The following is a 15616-nucleotide window of genomic DNA, read 5'->3' on the forward strand; positions in this document are numbered from 1 at the left end:
AGAACTAATCTGTTGGGTAGCACAGTGGTGGTCAGTAGGGGGGTAGCAGAGAGATAGAGTCAGGTGCTATCAGTATACCAAGCCTACGAATGTGTCACAGAGAAAAAAGGAGTAAGGCTGGAGCCTTGGACAGACTCAAGGTGATTGTGAGGGGCAAGAGAAGAAGCCATTGCATGAGATATGCTTTAGAACTATGTTACATGCAACAGTATTCCTCTTTCTTCTCAGAGTACTGGCCTCTTGAAATGAGAGGCCATGGATGCAGGAGCTCCCAGTGTAGGGAGTCTCTGCCCTGGTCCTGCCCTCTCCACATCAGTGGCCTTTGTTTGGGTTGGGCAAAGTTGCTGCAGGTGTGCACTGGAACAGCTGTGGAATTTCAGCCCCAATCTCCGAAGCAACAATAAATTGAGTAGTGGATTTAATTTTTGAAGTGTGTTACTCCATTACATTTACAGCAGGCAGTGACATAACCCATAACTACTGCAAAAAAGCCACAAACAAAAAAATCAGTTATTTTTATTTTATTGCATTTTGTTATTTTACTGGAGCTTATGAACTATTCTTTACAGTCAAATTTAATTCCACAACAGTTTGGCTTTGTTCATCAGTTTGAGAACTTTGGTTTACATGAACGCTGGTGGACAATCAGTCTATCTGGGAGGAAAGTACGCCCACACGTGTTACAAGGCACCAGTTGGTCCTGGGAACTTCTCCAAGCTGCCTCATTTAAAGCATCTACATCATAAGAACCTTTACCTGGAAAATTGAAGGAAAGGAATCTAAGTTTTTATTTCAGACAAAAACATAAGAGTGCTTTGTGGAAAATAGATCCTGGAAATACTCAAACAGTGAACATCTTAAGCAAATAATTTTAATGAGAGAAATAAAATCTCCCTACATTTTCTGCTCCAAGATGACTGTCTGGGTGGCATAAAACAGGAAGACTGGAGCAGAAAGTGGGCAAAGATCCCACCCCACTGTAGCTCCATCCACTTTGTCATCCAATCCATTTTCAGCAGTAGAAGCATTTGCTCATTTTGGGAGCAGTTCTACCGAAATGAGATGGTAATAATGTGGTGACATCATATATCTAATTTTCTGGCATTTCTGCCTCACTATTGGTCACTCATGTTCCCAGCCAAATAAAATGGATGTCCAAGTTTGCTGGCACTGATAATAAGGTGGTAGTGAATTTAAAGAACCCAGCAGATATATTTTGAAGATATGCAGAATCCTTATTTCGCAATGGATTTTGGAGATTTTTGTTTTTATGCTGTTGCCTACTACTTTTTCATCTTCCTTTGTGCCATTTGGTAGGGGGTGCTATTCTGTCCCCCCCGCCCCTCCACCCCATTTCAGACATGGTACAATGGCTTTCCCATTGGGAATGCCCCATAATTTAATTGTCAAACAGCGATAAAATAAACGGCCAATTAATCTGTCTTTGGTGGTGCTGGTTGAGTGATAACTGTTGACCAGGATGCTGGGAAAACTTCCCTGCTCTTCTTCAAATAGTACAGTGAGCTACAGGTCCCAAGGTTGTTCAGTCATGAGGTCACACCTCCTGGCCCTCTGACTAGCAATGTATTCTTTCTCATTTGTCATCATGAACTATTCTGCCCACTCATGTTATGGAAAGAGGCTTTAAGTTATCTGTGAATCAGATGTTGCAGGTGGCATAACTCGGTGTCTGCCTCTAGACAGATTTTTTAAAAATCTGTTCCTAGGATGTGGTTTACATTGACAGCATTTATTGCTCTTCCCTATGCTCAATCACATACTGTAAGAATGGAGGCATCTGTAGATCACACTGGGTAGGAGTGGCAAGCTCCCTTTACTAAAGGGCATTAGTGAACCAGTTGGCTTTTAAGACAATCTAGCAGCTCGTCCAGAAATTGCCAGATCTATTAAATTAAATATCACAATTTGCCATGGTGGGATTTGAACTCACAACCTCCAAGATACTAGTCTAGTACCATAACCACTAGACTACCATATCCTATGAAAGTAGAAGTAACGTGGTCTGTAAAGATAGGTCTTTGGGTGTCCATAGCAGCAAATATGCATCCTGAGGTATCAATGGACCAGAAGGTATCATGTCCTTTTCATCTAATTTATGCAGCACTATGGAAACAGCCAAAGGGATTCCCATCCTCTCAATCTTGTTAGCTGCAATGCCACCTGCAACAGTAACTGCCAGGACTCCAGGAAAGTCTGGCTTATCAAATTGAAGGCTTCAACAAAAAGGCAAAAATGTAAAGAGTAATAAAAGTATGCAAGATGTTCAATGCACAAGTAGAATAGTGCTCACTACTAAAAACAAACTGGGCTTCAACAGTTAATGAAACAATGTTACTTGCAGAGACACTCCAAAGTGGCTAGGCCTATATTCCCACCTTCAACTGGGAGCTTGCTACAGATGGGGTGGGGGCAGTGGGCAGGAATCATGTGCTGCTGCAGGCTTTGAAGGCCAAAAGCAGCTTAAAAGACCAGGCACCATCAGAAGACTGTTTGGATTGGAAGCAGGCTTCCAAATCAGTCGAGAATGTCTGAAAGGTCAACTGAAGGGCACAAAACCCCTTGATTTTCAGACACATCCATTGAAGTGCTTCTGGGTCTAATTAGGGTACGGAGGGTAGGCCTCTTTGTATGGCAAGGAGAAGATCCTGAGGATCTACTGCCCAGGTACAATGAAATGGGGTGGCTATAACAGTAAGTACTACCTCAATAACCACATGGACAGCAACTCAGTGCCACAAGAATTTTAATGACCTTATCTGTTCAGGCAACCAAAGAGCAAGCAACCGCACCTTCCAAGAATGCACTGTAGCAAGCATGCATAGCACTTATAACCACCTTCTTCTTACTGTATTGAAGTGCTTCTGGCGTTTACCATTAGTGTCCAGAAGGTAACTTAGTGCTTTCACCTGCAAGTGTTCCTTCCCTAACAGCCTTACATGCATGGACTCCACTTAAAACCAGATTTGGGAGTCGAAAATCTGCAGATCTTTGGCACACTCTAGCATTATGTTGGGATTTTGAAGGGTCTTGTAAGGTGTGGAGCTTCTTCCTGCGAGGTCAGCAGTATAAGGTGGTGGGGCTCGGGGCGGGAACTCCCAATACCAGGAGTTCCTGCATCTCTGTGTTTGTGGGACCTGGCATAGGATTGGTAGCATTATGCTGAGTGAGGCCACTATGCTACCAAATGACAGAAGTGGGCCTCACCTAGTGATCCAGCTTGGATTCATAGTTTAGATCCCCAAAGAAAAATTGAGATTCTTTCAAAAATTATTCTAAAGTGCCCTTCTTACAAAGGGAGCAACTGAGGGTGTATCTACATTCTTTCGAAAGGTTTGAAACCCAGCAACTCCCAGAACCAGCAAGTTGCACCAGATTTTCCGACATATTGAGGCAGGTAGTTGCCCCTAGTGGCACAAGAGCCCATCATTCAATTGAAAAACAAGGGACCTCTCCCGACTGTGCAAACATTGCCAAAGTCAGCGGCAGGGTTCCTGGGCAGATCTTCAGCCCCATGATATGTAATTGCTTGTTTCATTCATTCTGTCATCACCACTATTATGGTCCACCTGCTGATACCTGGGTTCAGCTACAGAGGAGGTCATTGTAATTTTTTCTATTCTTCTTAGCAAAGACAGCCTGATGTAAGAAAAAGGAGACTTACCATCAAGTAACTTTAAAGTAAGCTTTAAGTAACTTATAAACACACTATATACACAAGAGAGGTCTTTACCATGCCTCTGGTAGAAGCCTCTTACAATACTGAACAGACCAGTATTTATACCAGTCCAACAGGAAGTGACATATGACAGGAAGTGAGGTATGTACACAGTTCATAGTTCATAGTTCACAGGAAGTGATGACATAACTTCCCGGAAGTTATCATTTTTATCACACAGCCCATAACACCAGAGAGAAATTGGCCACTGTTAGTAGTCTCCCCAACCTCTGTCCTCACCCCTATGAAGAGGAAGCTTTGGTGAGATACGGGGAGGTCCCAGTTGTCGTGGTCCACGTTGGTACAAACGATGTAGGTAGGACTAGGAAGCCGGTTCTGTTAAAGGAGTATGAGCAGCTAGGGGTCAAATTAAAAAACAGAACCTCAAGGGTAATAATCTCTGGATTATTACCTGCGACGAGCGAATTTGGCTAGGACAAATAAAATTAGAGAGTTAAATGCGTGGCTCAAAGACTGGTGTGGGAGAAATGGGTTTTGCTTCCTGGGACACTGGCACCAGTACTGGGGCAGGAGGGAGCTGTTCCGTTGGGACGGGCTTCACTTGGCCAGTGCTGGGACTAGAGTCCTGGCGGATCATATAACTAGGGCTGTAGAGAGGGCTTTAAACTAACTAGTGGGGGGGAGGTTCCTAGAGAGCAAATAATAAAAATGACAACAGAGAAGGTCATAGAGTTAGGTAGCAGTGGGGAAATTAAAAACCAGAGCGTGTCAGGAAGGGGCAGAAGGTATGGAGTAAAAGGTAAAGTAATAAAAAGGGCAAAAGCAGTAACTAAGTGTCACAAAACATATTTGAAAGTTCTCTATCTGAATGCACGTAGCATTCGTAACAAAATAGACGAGTTAATGGCACAAATAACTACATATGGGTATGATCTTGTGGCCATTACAGAAACATGGCTGCAGGGTGACAATGCCTGGGAATTAAACATACCAGGTTATTTAACAATCAGGAAGGACAGGCAGGAAGGAAGGGGAGGTGGGGTGGCTATGTTAATAAAGGAAGGAATCACTGTAATACAGAGAAATGATATTGGGTCAAAAGATCAGGATAATGAAACAGTTTGGGTAGAGATAAGGTATAATAAGGGGGAAAAAACACTAGTGGGCGTAGTCTATAGGCCTCCGAACAGTTGCAACTCTATTGGACGGAGTATCAATCAGGAAATAGTTGAGGCTTGTAATAAGGGAACATCTATAATTATGGGGGATTTTAACTATCATATTAATTGGACAAATCAAATTGGGCAGGGCTGCCTTGAGGATGAGTTCATTGAGTGTATTAGGGATGGGTTTCTTGAGCAGTATGTAACTGAACCGACCAGGGGGCAAGCAACCTTAGATCTGGTCCTGTGTAATGAGACAGGATTAATTAAAAATGTCCTAGTGAAGGATCCCCTTGGAATGAGTGACCATAACATGGTTGAATTCCATGTTCAATTAGAGGGTGAGAAGGTTGGATCTCAAACAAGCGTGCTAAGCTTGAATAAAGGAGACTATGAAGGTATGAGAGTGGAATTGAGTAGAGTGGATTGGGAAAATAGATTAAAGGGTAAGACGATACATGATCAGTGGTGTACATTTAAGGAGTTATTTTACAACTTCCAAAAAATATATATTCCACTGAGAAGAAAAGGGTGTAAAAGAAAAGACAGCCATCCGTGGCTAAGTAAAGAAATTAAGGATCGTATTCGACTAAAAACAAGGGCATATAAGGTAGCCAAATCTAGTGGGAGGATAGAGGATTGGGAAAACTTTAAAAGACAGCAAAAAATAACAAAAAGATTGATTAAGAAAGGGAAGATAGATTATGAAAGTAAATTAGCAAAAAATATAAAAACAGATAGTAAGAGTTTTTATAGTTATATAAAAAGAAAAAGGGTGCCTAAAGTAAATGTTGGTCCCTTAGAGGATGAGACTGGGAAATTAATGGTGGGAAATATGGAGATAGCAAAAACACTGAATGAATATTTTGTATCAGTCTTTACAGTAGAGGACACTAAGAATATCCCAATACTGGACAAACAGGGGGCTATAGGGGGGGAGGAGCTAAACACGATCAAAATCACTAAGGAAGTGGTACTCGGTAAAATAATGGGGCTCAAGGCGGATAAATCACCTGGACCTGGTGGCTTACATCCTAGGGTCTTGAGGGAAGTGGCGATAGGGATTGAGGATGCATTAGTAATAATTTTCCAAAACTCCCTGGACTCAGCAAAGGTCCCGGCAGACTGGAAAACTGCTAATGTAACACCCTTATTTAAAAAGGGCAGTAGACAGAAGGCTGGAAACTATAGACTGGTTAGCCTAACATCTGTGGTAGGTAAAATTTTGGAGTCCATTATTAAGGAGACAGTAGCAGGACATTTGGATAATCATAATTTAATAGGACAAAGTCAGCATGGTTTTATGAAGGGGAAGTCATGTTTGACAAATTTGCTGGAGTTCTTTGAGGAAGTAACGTATAGGGTGGATAAAGGGGAACCAGTGGACGTAGTGTATTTAGACTTGCAAAAGGCATTTGACAAGGTGCCACACAAAAGATTATTGCTTAAGATAAAAAATCACGGGATTGGGGGTAATATTCTGGCATGGATAGAGGATTGGCTATCTAACAGAAGGCAGAGAGTTGGGATAAATGGTTCATTCTCAGACTGGCAATCAGTAACTAGTGGTGTTCCGCAGGGGTCAGTGCTGGGTCCCCAACTCTTTACAATCTATATTAACGATTTGGAGGAGGGGACCGAGTGTAACATATCAAAGTTTGCAGATAATACTAAGATGGGAGGGAAAGTAGTGAGTGAGGAGGACATAAAAAACCTGCAAGGGGACATAGACAGGCTAAGTAAGTGGGCAGAGATTTGGCAGATGGAATACAATACTGGAAAGTGTGAGGTTATGTACTTTGGCAGGAAAAATCGTAGAGCAAGTTATTATCTTAATGGCAAGAAACTGGAAAGTACTGAAGTACAAAGGGATCTGGGGGTCCTGGTGCACGAAACTCAAAAGGTTAGTATGCAGGTGCAGCAAGTGATTAAGAAGACCAATGGAATGTTGGCTTTCATTGCTAGGGGGATAGAATATAAAAATAGGGAGGTATTGCTTCAGTTGTACAAGGTATTGGTGAGACCGCACCTGGAATACTGCATACAGTTTTGGTGTCCATACTTAAGAAGACATACTTGCTCTTGAGTCAGTACAAAGAAGGTTCACTCGGTTAATCCCGGGGATGAGGGGATGGACATATGAGGAGAGGTTGAGTACATTGGGACTCTACTCATTGGAGTTCAGAAGAATGAGAGGCGATCTTATTGAAACATATAAGATTGTGATGGGGTTGGATTGGGTGGATGCGGGGAGGATGTTCCCGATGATGGGTGAAACTAGAACTAGGGGGCATAGTCTTAGAATAAGGGGCTGCTCTTTCAAAACTGAGATGAGGAGGAACTACTTCACTCAGAGGGTGGTAGGTCCATGGAATATGCTGCCCCAAAAAACTGTAGAAGCTACATCATTACATAAATTTAAAACAGAAATAGACAGTTTCCTAGAAGTAAAGGGAATTAAGGGTTACGGGGAGCGGGCAGGAATTTGGACATGAGTCTAGGTTCGGATCGGACATGGCCCTGTGGGTAGCGGAGCGGGCCCAGGGGCCGTGTAGCCTGATCCTGCTCCTATTTCGTGTGTCTAATTCTGTTAGATTCAGGAGATGGTTCTGTGATAGTAGATTGGCGGTTAGGATCAGATCAGCCATGATCTTATTGAATGGCGGAGCAGGCTCGAGGGGCCGATTGGCCTACTCCTGCTCCTATTTCTTATGTTCTTATGTTGGGTGCTCGTGCCACTCGGGGCACATCTAGGGCACCCACCTGCCCCAACGTGGTGCAACTTGCTGGCAGGGCAGACATGAAAAGGGGTTACATGGGAAGTTGGAAGGTAGGTTCCAGCTGCAGGTTCATGATGACATGCTGCTTCTCTTGCTCCCCATGCTATTGGATCACATGTGGCCTGCCAGCAAACTATGTCATGAAATGCTGATGTGACTCCTTCTTCTGAAAATTTGAAGTGAACTGTGCTTCTCAGTAACCAATTCTAATCCTGCTTCTTCTCCTCCTCTAGGTGCCATACAGCAAGAAGAAGCAAAAGAGGAACAAGAGTTGTCAGGCCAATCTGTTTCTGGTACTGCCAGCACTGCATCACACATGACATAATTCACTCTTTCCTTGCAAAGCACCAGTCCAGAGATATCAATTAGGTGCATTAAACAATGAGCCAGTGGGGAGTGCACAGGATGATGCACAGACTAGCCAGCAGGAGCTGCGGTAGAAGATGAGGAGGCAAACATTGTCGACTGAAGGATGAAGAGATATCAGCCTGGACTGAAGAATCTTGAGATTCAGATCTCATGGGTCCTGGATGCTTAAAAGGATGCTTCGAGAACATTACGCATATGGATCCAAAACATACTGCAAATTAGTATCTCTAAAATGAAATGTACTTGACAGTAACACAAAGAGTGCTTTGATCTTAATCCTACTGGGGGTGATATCTGAGATTGTGCAACTGATATCAAGCCAATTGGAAAAGTCTACTAAATACATCTGTGGCACCATGATGGATGGCTTCTCAGCATTACAGTCCACCCTGAAACGTGCGGCAGTTGCAGGCCAATTACAGTGGAGGCCCCAAGCATAGAGGCCCTAAGGACTGAGGCCCAGATCAAAATAGAAGAAAAGCATTACATTCTGTGCAAACATTGTGTTAAATGTGTCCCACAGCAAAACTTTTTATACCCTGACTGAATCTGTTGTCAAATAAAATCTGTACCCATAGTAGAAACTGTTGTAGAGTATCAGCTATTTAAATCTCTCCATTCTGAGAATCCTCTCCATAGGGTTCATTTTAAAAATTATCTTACTGTAATGTCTGGTTCTTTTTTCTTGTTCTACGGGCCACTGCTGGAATGTTCAGAATAGGCCTGGCCTGCTGGATCTGGTCTGCATCAGTGTCATATGTGCCAGCTGTTGTGCATTATTCATGACAGCTAAAGTTCTGGGATTCTACTGAATCCTTAGTGCATTCCACACTATATCTTACTGATTATCCCAACTGAGAAGGGGTTGAGCTGAAAATGCATAGATGTACATGTGTAGCAGGTTCCATTTGACCGTGTATGTAAATTATTTAGTCTATGTGTTGATTTTCATTCTCGGTATATATTTAGTTTTATGGTAATACAGAAGAACTGCTGTAAACACAGTTAAATTTACATCAAAAGATAACACAATTTCTGTGTATTACCAACATGATTAATAGAAGGATGAGGATCAAAGCACTCTTTGTGTTACTGTCAAGTACATTTTGTTTTATAGATATTGATGTGCAGTGTGTTTTGGATCCGTGAATACAAACAACTCTGTTACAGAGTGAATTTGTCAGTGTGGATGGTGAAATTAGTGAGGGAGGAGAAGGTGTGTTAGCAAGAGTTACCATGTTTGCTGTTAGTGGCAGATTGTAACCTTGGTGATAAGTTGCTGAATGGATTACTTCATTGAATGTGTATGTAGATGTAAATTGATTTGTGGTGGAATATGTTTATATTTGATTTTGATAAAGAATGTAATAAACCTTCATAGTTTGTACAAGTACCATGGCTTCAGCAATCATTTACTGGGCTTAAAAAGCATTAACCATTATATTCTTGTTGGTTGGTTTGCTTGTTGTGAATCAGGTCTTCTTCCAACAATAAAGCCTGTTCTCCATAACTGTGTCTCCCACTGCTTGTGATCTCAGTTTTCAACATCTGTGATGTTGGTTCTCTGTCAGCTGATTTTGATCTTCTACTGGTTGCACTGGAATTCAAAACTTCAAAGGTACTAACATCTGAAGCTAATTCCTCTGCTTTTGGAGTTGTTGCCAGAAATGCTGCTAATAAGGGAAATAATTAGCGGCTGCCGGCTCAGCACAGATGTGGCTCGAGCCTTCCACTGAGTGATATTTAACTCTCTATGCCATTCATGTTAGCAGCAAAAAATAAACTAATCAGTGTGGAGACTGTTAGACACATATGCTATTAAGTACCTTAACAGCCTCAATAACTGAGTTAAAAGCAGCTTTGGCTGCTGAAACACCTGTTGGGAGCCTAGGAATCAGAGACAATACAGCAGAAAAGCACATTTTCTGATTGCACCATCAATGTGTTTGTGGCTAGTGAGGGACAGACTTGTGAGTCAGCAGGTTACACAACAACCAAAGTATAGCCAATATGATTAGAAAATTCTGCTGTTACAGCCACAGCTGGCAAATATAGTGTGCTTTAAGAGAAAAAAAACGATTGAGGCTGCCATTCCAAAGACTTACCATATAAGGATATGGGTTCAGCACTTATGAATGGATGAGTACATGAACTATGGAAATATGCAGCATGAAATAGCTAAAGAATTAAATAATATACTGGACCACAATGTAATGATAAAATGGGGAAGGCCAGCTAATCTTTTTATTCTTGTAAAGCTTTTTGTAAATGGAACCATGCGACAAGCTGCAGGATACTTAGACAAAGTAGCAGACGTACAGCTAAATAGATGCAAGATGTAATGCTCCCTTAAGTAAAAATAAGCACTTGAAAATGGTTTTCCTTGCAAATCTTACCTCAAAAAGGTTTTAAAACTTTGAGCCTATAGTTGGCCGGTTGAGGGAAAAAATTGCGACAAAAACATTTTCAAGAAGTATTTTGGTCAAATAAATTGGTTTACTTCATTTGCCTTCAGCTCTTAAATAAATTTACAATTAATAAATTTGCATGTAGCCAATCAGGTGGAAAAATTTGACTTGAGGTAGGAAAATATAAATGAACCAATATAAATATGATATAGAAATCTGCCTAATGCAGCAAAATGTGATACAGGAAGTGTAATGGCAGAAGTGTAACAGGCAGGATGTGCATGCAAGATGTACCATTTTTATAATGTAGAGCGACTTCTTGAAACAAACTACCCAGAATCAAATCTAAAATAGTGAATCTTTACAATTTTGCTACAACAGCAACATTAAACATCTAATATGCACCTACCCATGATAGACCTGACTTCGGGTTTCCTGGGTTCAGGCCTCCTGAGATGCCTTGGAAGCTTATCATTTTCAATGTGCCATTTTTTCAAACACTGGGGCTCATGGATACTTATAGATGTGGTTCCATACTCTCGGCCACAAAGGTAGCATATAATTGTTCGTGGGCGTCTACTTGCTGGTGGCTAGAGACAATTGTTAAGTTTTAGTCATTTAATTCTAACACTAAAAGGTACTGCATAATGCACTAGTTATAAGGCATTTTAGAATACTAGCCTAGAATTGAGCTAGACTGGGTAGCAATGTTGAGAGGGCTGTACTATACTTGCATACATGTCACAATCTAAACAAAACTGCCAGAAGGCAAAAACCAAGCTAGAGTGTGAATGTGCTCAGATCACCGGATGGACTAATTAACAGATCCAATTGTGTATTTAGGGGGACTCGTCAATGTTGTGGTAGGGACACATTAGACGCAATGTATTACTCTCCCACAGATGACATAGGTGTTAAGGGGGGGGCTGCAAGGCCAAAGTTGGAGTCTTCATTTACGGTAAGTTGATTCTAATTTTTCTCCTAGTTTCCAGGTTTTTAGCCACAGAGGAGGACAAACACCCATCCAGGTTTATCACTGACCTCACTCCTACTGTAACTACCCATCCAGGTTTATCACTGACCTCACTCATACTGTCACTACCCATCCAGATACATCACTGACCTCACTCCTACTGTCACTACCGATCCAGATACATCACTGACCTCACTCATACTGTCACTACCCATCCAGATACATCACTGACGTCACTCATATTATCACTACCCATCCAGATACATCACTGACCTCACTCATATTGTCACTACCCATCCAGATACATCACTGACCTCACTCATATTATCACTACCCATCCAGATACATCACTGACCTCACTCATATTATCACTACCCATCCAGATACATCACTGACCTCACTCATATTATCACTGCCCATCCAGATACATCACTGACCTCACTCAGCACTAGGATGGCCCGCCCGCACACACAATGAACCCGCCCCCACTTGATGCTAATGAGCGGATAATGAGCGGAATTTTGAACGTTTTTTGGATACCGTCGGCACAATTTTTGTCCGACCAAAAAGTAAATACGCCTACAAGAGTCCCCTAATGATGAGCTTTCTTTTGATATAACATATGTGTACGGACGCTCTATAACTTTTGATTGTATAGCCGGACAGACAGAGAGACAGACAGACAGACATAGGGGGAGAAATTGGGTGAGTAGCGCCACCTGTAAGCACCTAAAGAGGCAGTCAGTGGCTGTAGCGCCACTGGCTGCATCTCCCGCGATATTCAGTAGGGGCGCTAATGGTGGCGTTAGGCATTTGCGCTGCGCCGCCACCGATGACGTCATCAGTGTGCGCAGCGCCCCATTTGTGCACCGTTCGCGATATTTGGTAGCGAACGGCGCAATTGCGCCGTTCGCTACCCGCGCCCGGTTCACGGGGCCTTACTGTGCCGGCAGCGGCGCAAGTTAAGGTGGAGGTGTAGGGCGGCCGCTTTTTCGGCGGCCACCTGCCAGCATCTCCGTCCCCGGCCTCCTAACCCCCCACCCCGCGGCATTGCCGGCTGTTTCCCGCGAGCCCGGCACTTCTCCTTGGTGCCGGGCTCATTTGCCAGCACTCGCGAGCGGGGATCGCGCTGTTGCAGGCACCTCCCCCTTAACAGTGGGAGGAAGGCCTGCAGTACCGCAGCGTGCCGTGCCGCAGCGTGTGGCGCTGCGGCACGTTGCGCTGCGATAATCAGTTTCAGCGCCCTAAGAGGGACGCGGAGCGCCTCGAGCCTCGCCCCGTGTCCCTCGAGCAGCACTGAAACTGAATTTCTGGCGATCGGTATTACTCCGATCGCTGCGCTAAATCCTGCGCTCAGGCGACTTTTGCGCCACTTTGCGCCCCAACCCAATTTCTAGGCCATACTGTTTTATATATACTAGCTGGAGTGCCCGGCTGCGCCGAGGCTTTTTTGAGGGCATGTTGTTGTTGGAAGAGAGAGAGAGAGCGCGACTGGGGGGGAAGAGAGAGCGCGACTGGGGGGAAGAGAGAGCGCGACTGGGGGGCAGAGAGAGCGACTGGGGGGAAGAGAGAGAGCGACTGGGGGTAAGAGAGAGAGTGACGGGGGGAAGAGAGAGAGCGACTGGGGGGAAGAGAGAGAGCGACTGGGGGGAAGAGAGAGAGCGACTGGGGGGAAGAGAGAGAGCGACTGGGGGGAAGAGAGAGAGCGACTGGGGGGAAGAGAGAGAGCGACTGGGGGGAAGAGAGAGAGCGACTGGGGGAAGAGAGAGAGCGACTGGGGGGAAGAGAGAGAGCGACTGGGGGGAAGAGAGAGAGCGACTGGGGGTAAGAGAGAGAGTGACGGGGGGAAGAGAGAGAGCGACTGGGGGGAAGAGAGAGAGCGACTGGGGGGAAGAGAGAGAGCGACTGGGGGGAAGAGAGAGAGCGACTGGGGGGAAGAGAGAGAGCGACTGGGGGGAAGAGAGAGAGCGACGGGGGGAAGAGAGAGAGCGACTGGGGGGAAGAGAGAGAGCGACTGGGGGGAAGAGAGAGAGCGACTGGGGGGAAGAGAGAGAGCGAGTGGGGGGAAGAGAGAGAGCGAGTGGGGGGAAGAGAGAGAGCGAGTGGGGGGAAGAGAGAGAGCGAGTGGGGGGAAGAGAGAGAGCGAGTGGGGGGAAGAGAGAGAGTGACTGGGGGTGAGAGAGAGAGCGACTGGGGGTAAGAGAGAGAGCGACTGGGGGGTAAGAGAGAGAGCGACTGGGGGGAAGGGGGTATGGGGAGGGGGGAGAGGGAGGGGGAGGGGGGAGAGAGGTGGGAGGGGAGGGAGGGGAAGGGGGTGGAGGGGGAGGGGGGAGGGGAAGGGGGAGGGGAAGGGGGGTGGAGGGGGTGGAGGGAGGGGGTGTGTGGGGGGGAAAGGGGGGCGTGGGAAGGGTGTGGTGGGGGAAGGAGGGGGGAGGGGGGGAGGGAGTAAGGGAGGGGGGTAGAAAGGGAGGGGGGGAGCCAGCAGACCCTCTCCCCTCTGCCGGCGATGGCTCCGCGGAGCTCCGTGCCGCCCCACGCACTGACATGGCCCAGCCGAGCGCAGTGCCCCGGTCAGCCCGAGCCCCGCCTCCCGAGCCCCGCCCCACGCCCTCCCGAGCCCCGGCTTCAAGACCACCGATTGTGGCTGAGGCTGTAAGAGAGGGCCGGACCCGGTTGCCGGGGTAACTCTACCCCCCCCGTTCTCCCGAGCAGCGGCCTCCTGAGCCCCGCCCTCCCGAGCACCGGCCTCCCGCCCGAGCCGCGGGGGGGGAAGGAGAGAGAACCGCCGCTCCTCCGGTCGATGTGTTGCAGGCCGACCCCTGATGAGCGCCCAATCAGCTGAGCCCGAGCCCCGCGGTGACCGCAACTCACCTCCCGCTAGGCTCCCTCCCGCCCCGCCAGCCTTTACCAAAATGGCGGCGATGGCTTCGCTCGACCCAGTCCCGCGCCGCCAGCCTTTACCAAGATGGCGGCGACTGCGGGCGGGCCCAGCGGGAGGGGCGGTGCCTAGCTCGGGCGTGGCTGGGCAATAGAGGCCCAGGCTTCCAGGCCTGCAAAAACGGTGAAAGGTAGGAAAATTATAGAGGTTAGAGAAAAGATTTACAAAATAATTAACTTTTTTTAAAAACAATTTATGTTTTAAAAGGAACTTTTTTTTTTGCTGGAAATCTAGATTTGAAAAGAAACACGCAGAAAGTGGGAATAAAAATTAACTTACGAATCAAGATGGCTGACACTCACCTCAGTTCAGAATGATAAGGCCCGCCCACACACGCACCGATTGGTCAACCGTCAGGTCACTGAACTGTAGGATTGGTCAATCATCACATCACTCAGCACTAGGATGGCCCGCCCCCACTCGATGCTAATGAGCGGATAATGAGCGGAATTTTGAACCTGCAAAAACGGTGAAAGGTAGGAAAATTATAGAGGTTAGAGAAAAGATGTACAAATTAATTAACTTTTTTTGAAAAGAATTTGTGTTTTAAAAGCAACTTTTTTTTTGCTGGAAATGTAGATTTAAAAGAAACACGCAGAAAGCGGGAAAAAGAAACAAAGAGTTTGGAATCAAGATGGCGGACACTCACCTCGGTTCAGAATGGTTAGGCCCGCCCACACACGCACCGATTGGTCAACCGTCAGGTCACTGAAGTGTAGGATTGGTCAATCGTCCTGTCGCTCGACTCTAGGACGGCCCGCCCGCACGCGCGACGAACCCGCCCCCACGACGCAGCGATTGGTCGACCGTCGGGTCGCTCGACTGTACGATTGGTCGACCTTGACATCACTCGATGCTAATGAGCGGATAATGAGCGGAATTTTGAATAATGAGCAGCTAATGAGCGGAATTTTGAACATTTTTTGGATACCGTGGGCACAATTTTTGTCCGACCGAAAAGTAAATACGCTTATGACCGTTCTGGAATCGTAAGCTTTCTTTGGATGTAATGCACGTATAGCCGGACAGACAGACAGACGGAAGGACAGACAGACAGACAGATCGATCCTTTTATATATACTAGCTGGAGTGCCTGGCGGTGCCGAGGGTTTTTTGAGGGCATGTTGAGGGCATGTTGTTGTTGGAAGAGAGAGAGAGAGACTGGGGGAGAAGAGAGAGACTGGGGGAGAAGAGAGATGACGGAGGGGGGAAGAGAAGAGAGAGACTGGTGGATTTAGTTCGGGATTAGCCTGGAGAGAGAGTGGGGGAAGGAAGCGCCTCAGGCCTG

At 45.8% G+C, this 15616-nt stretch overlaps 1 protein-coding gene across 2 annotated transcripts in view; it reads right to left on the bottom strand.

Moving 5' to 3' along the window:
- Positions 1-506: 506 nt before the first annotated feature.
- Positions 507-15616, bottom strand: part of LOC147124416 (zinc finger protein 475-like) — a 122686-nt gene continuing 107576 nt past the window's right edge. For both annotated transcript variants that reach the window (XM_085986881.1, XM_085986871.1), the window contains 2 exons: positions 10827-11007; positions 507-756 (listed from right to left, as the gene is read on the bottom strand). In XM_085986881.1, coding sequence (XP_085843007.1) covers positions 605-756; positions 10827-11007 — 333 coding nt within the window. In that variant the 3' untranslated portion in view covers positions 507-604. The remainder of the gene's footprint in view (positions 757-10826; positions 11008-15616) is intronic.

Source organism: Somniosus microcephalus, chromosome 1 (assembly GCF_052327205.1).
Source record: "Somniosus microcephalus isolate GS21.2 chromosome 1, FLI_Smic_1.0, whole genome shotgun sequence".
Classification (NCBI taxonomy): Eukaryota; Metazoa; Chordata; class Chondrichthyes; order Squaliformes; family Somniosidae; genus Somniosus; species Somniosus microcephalus.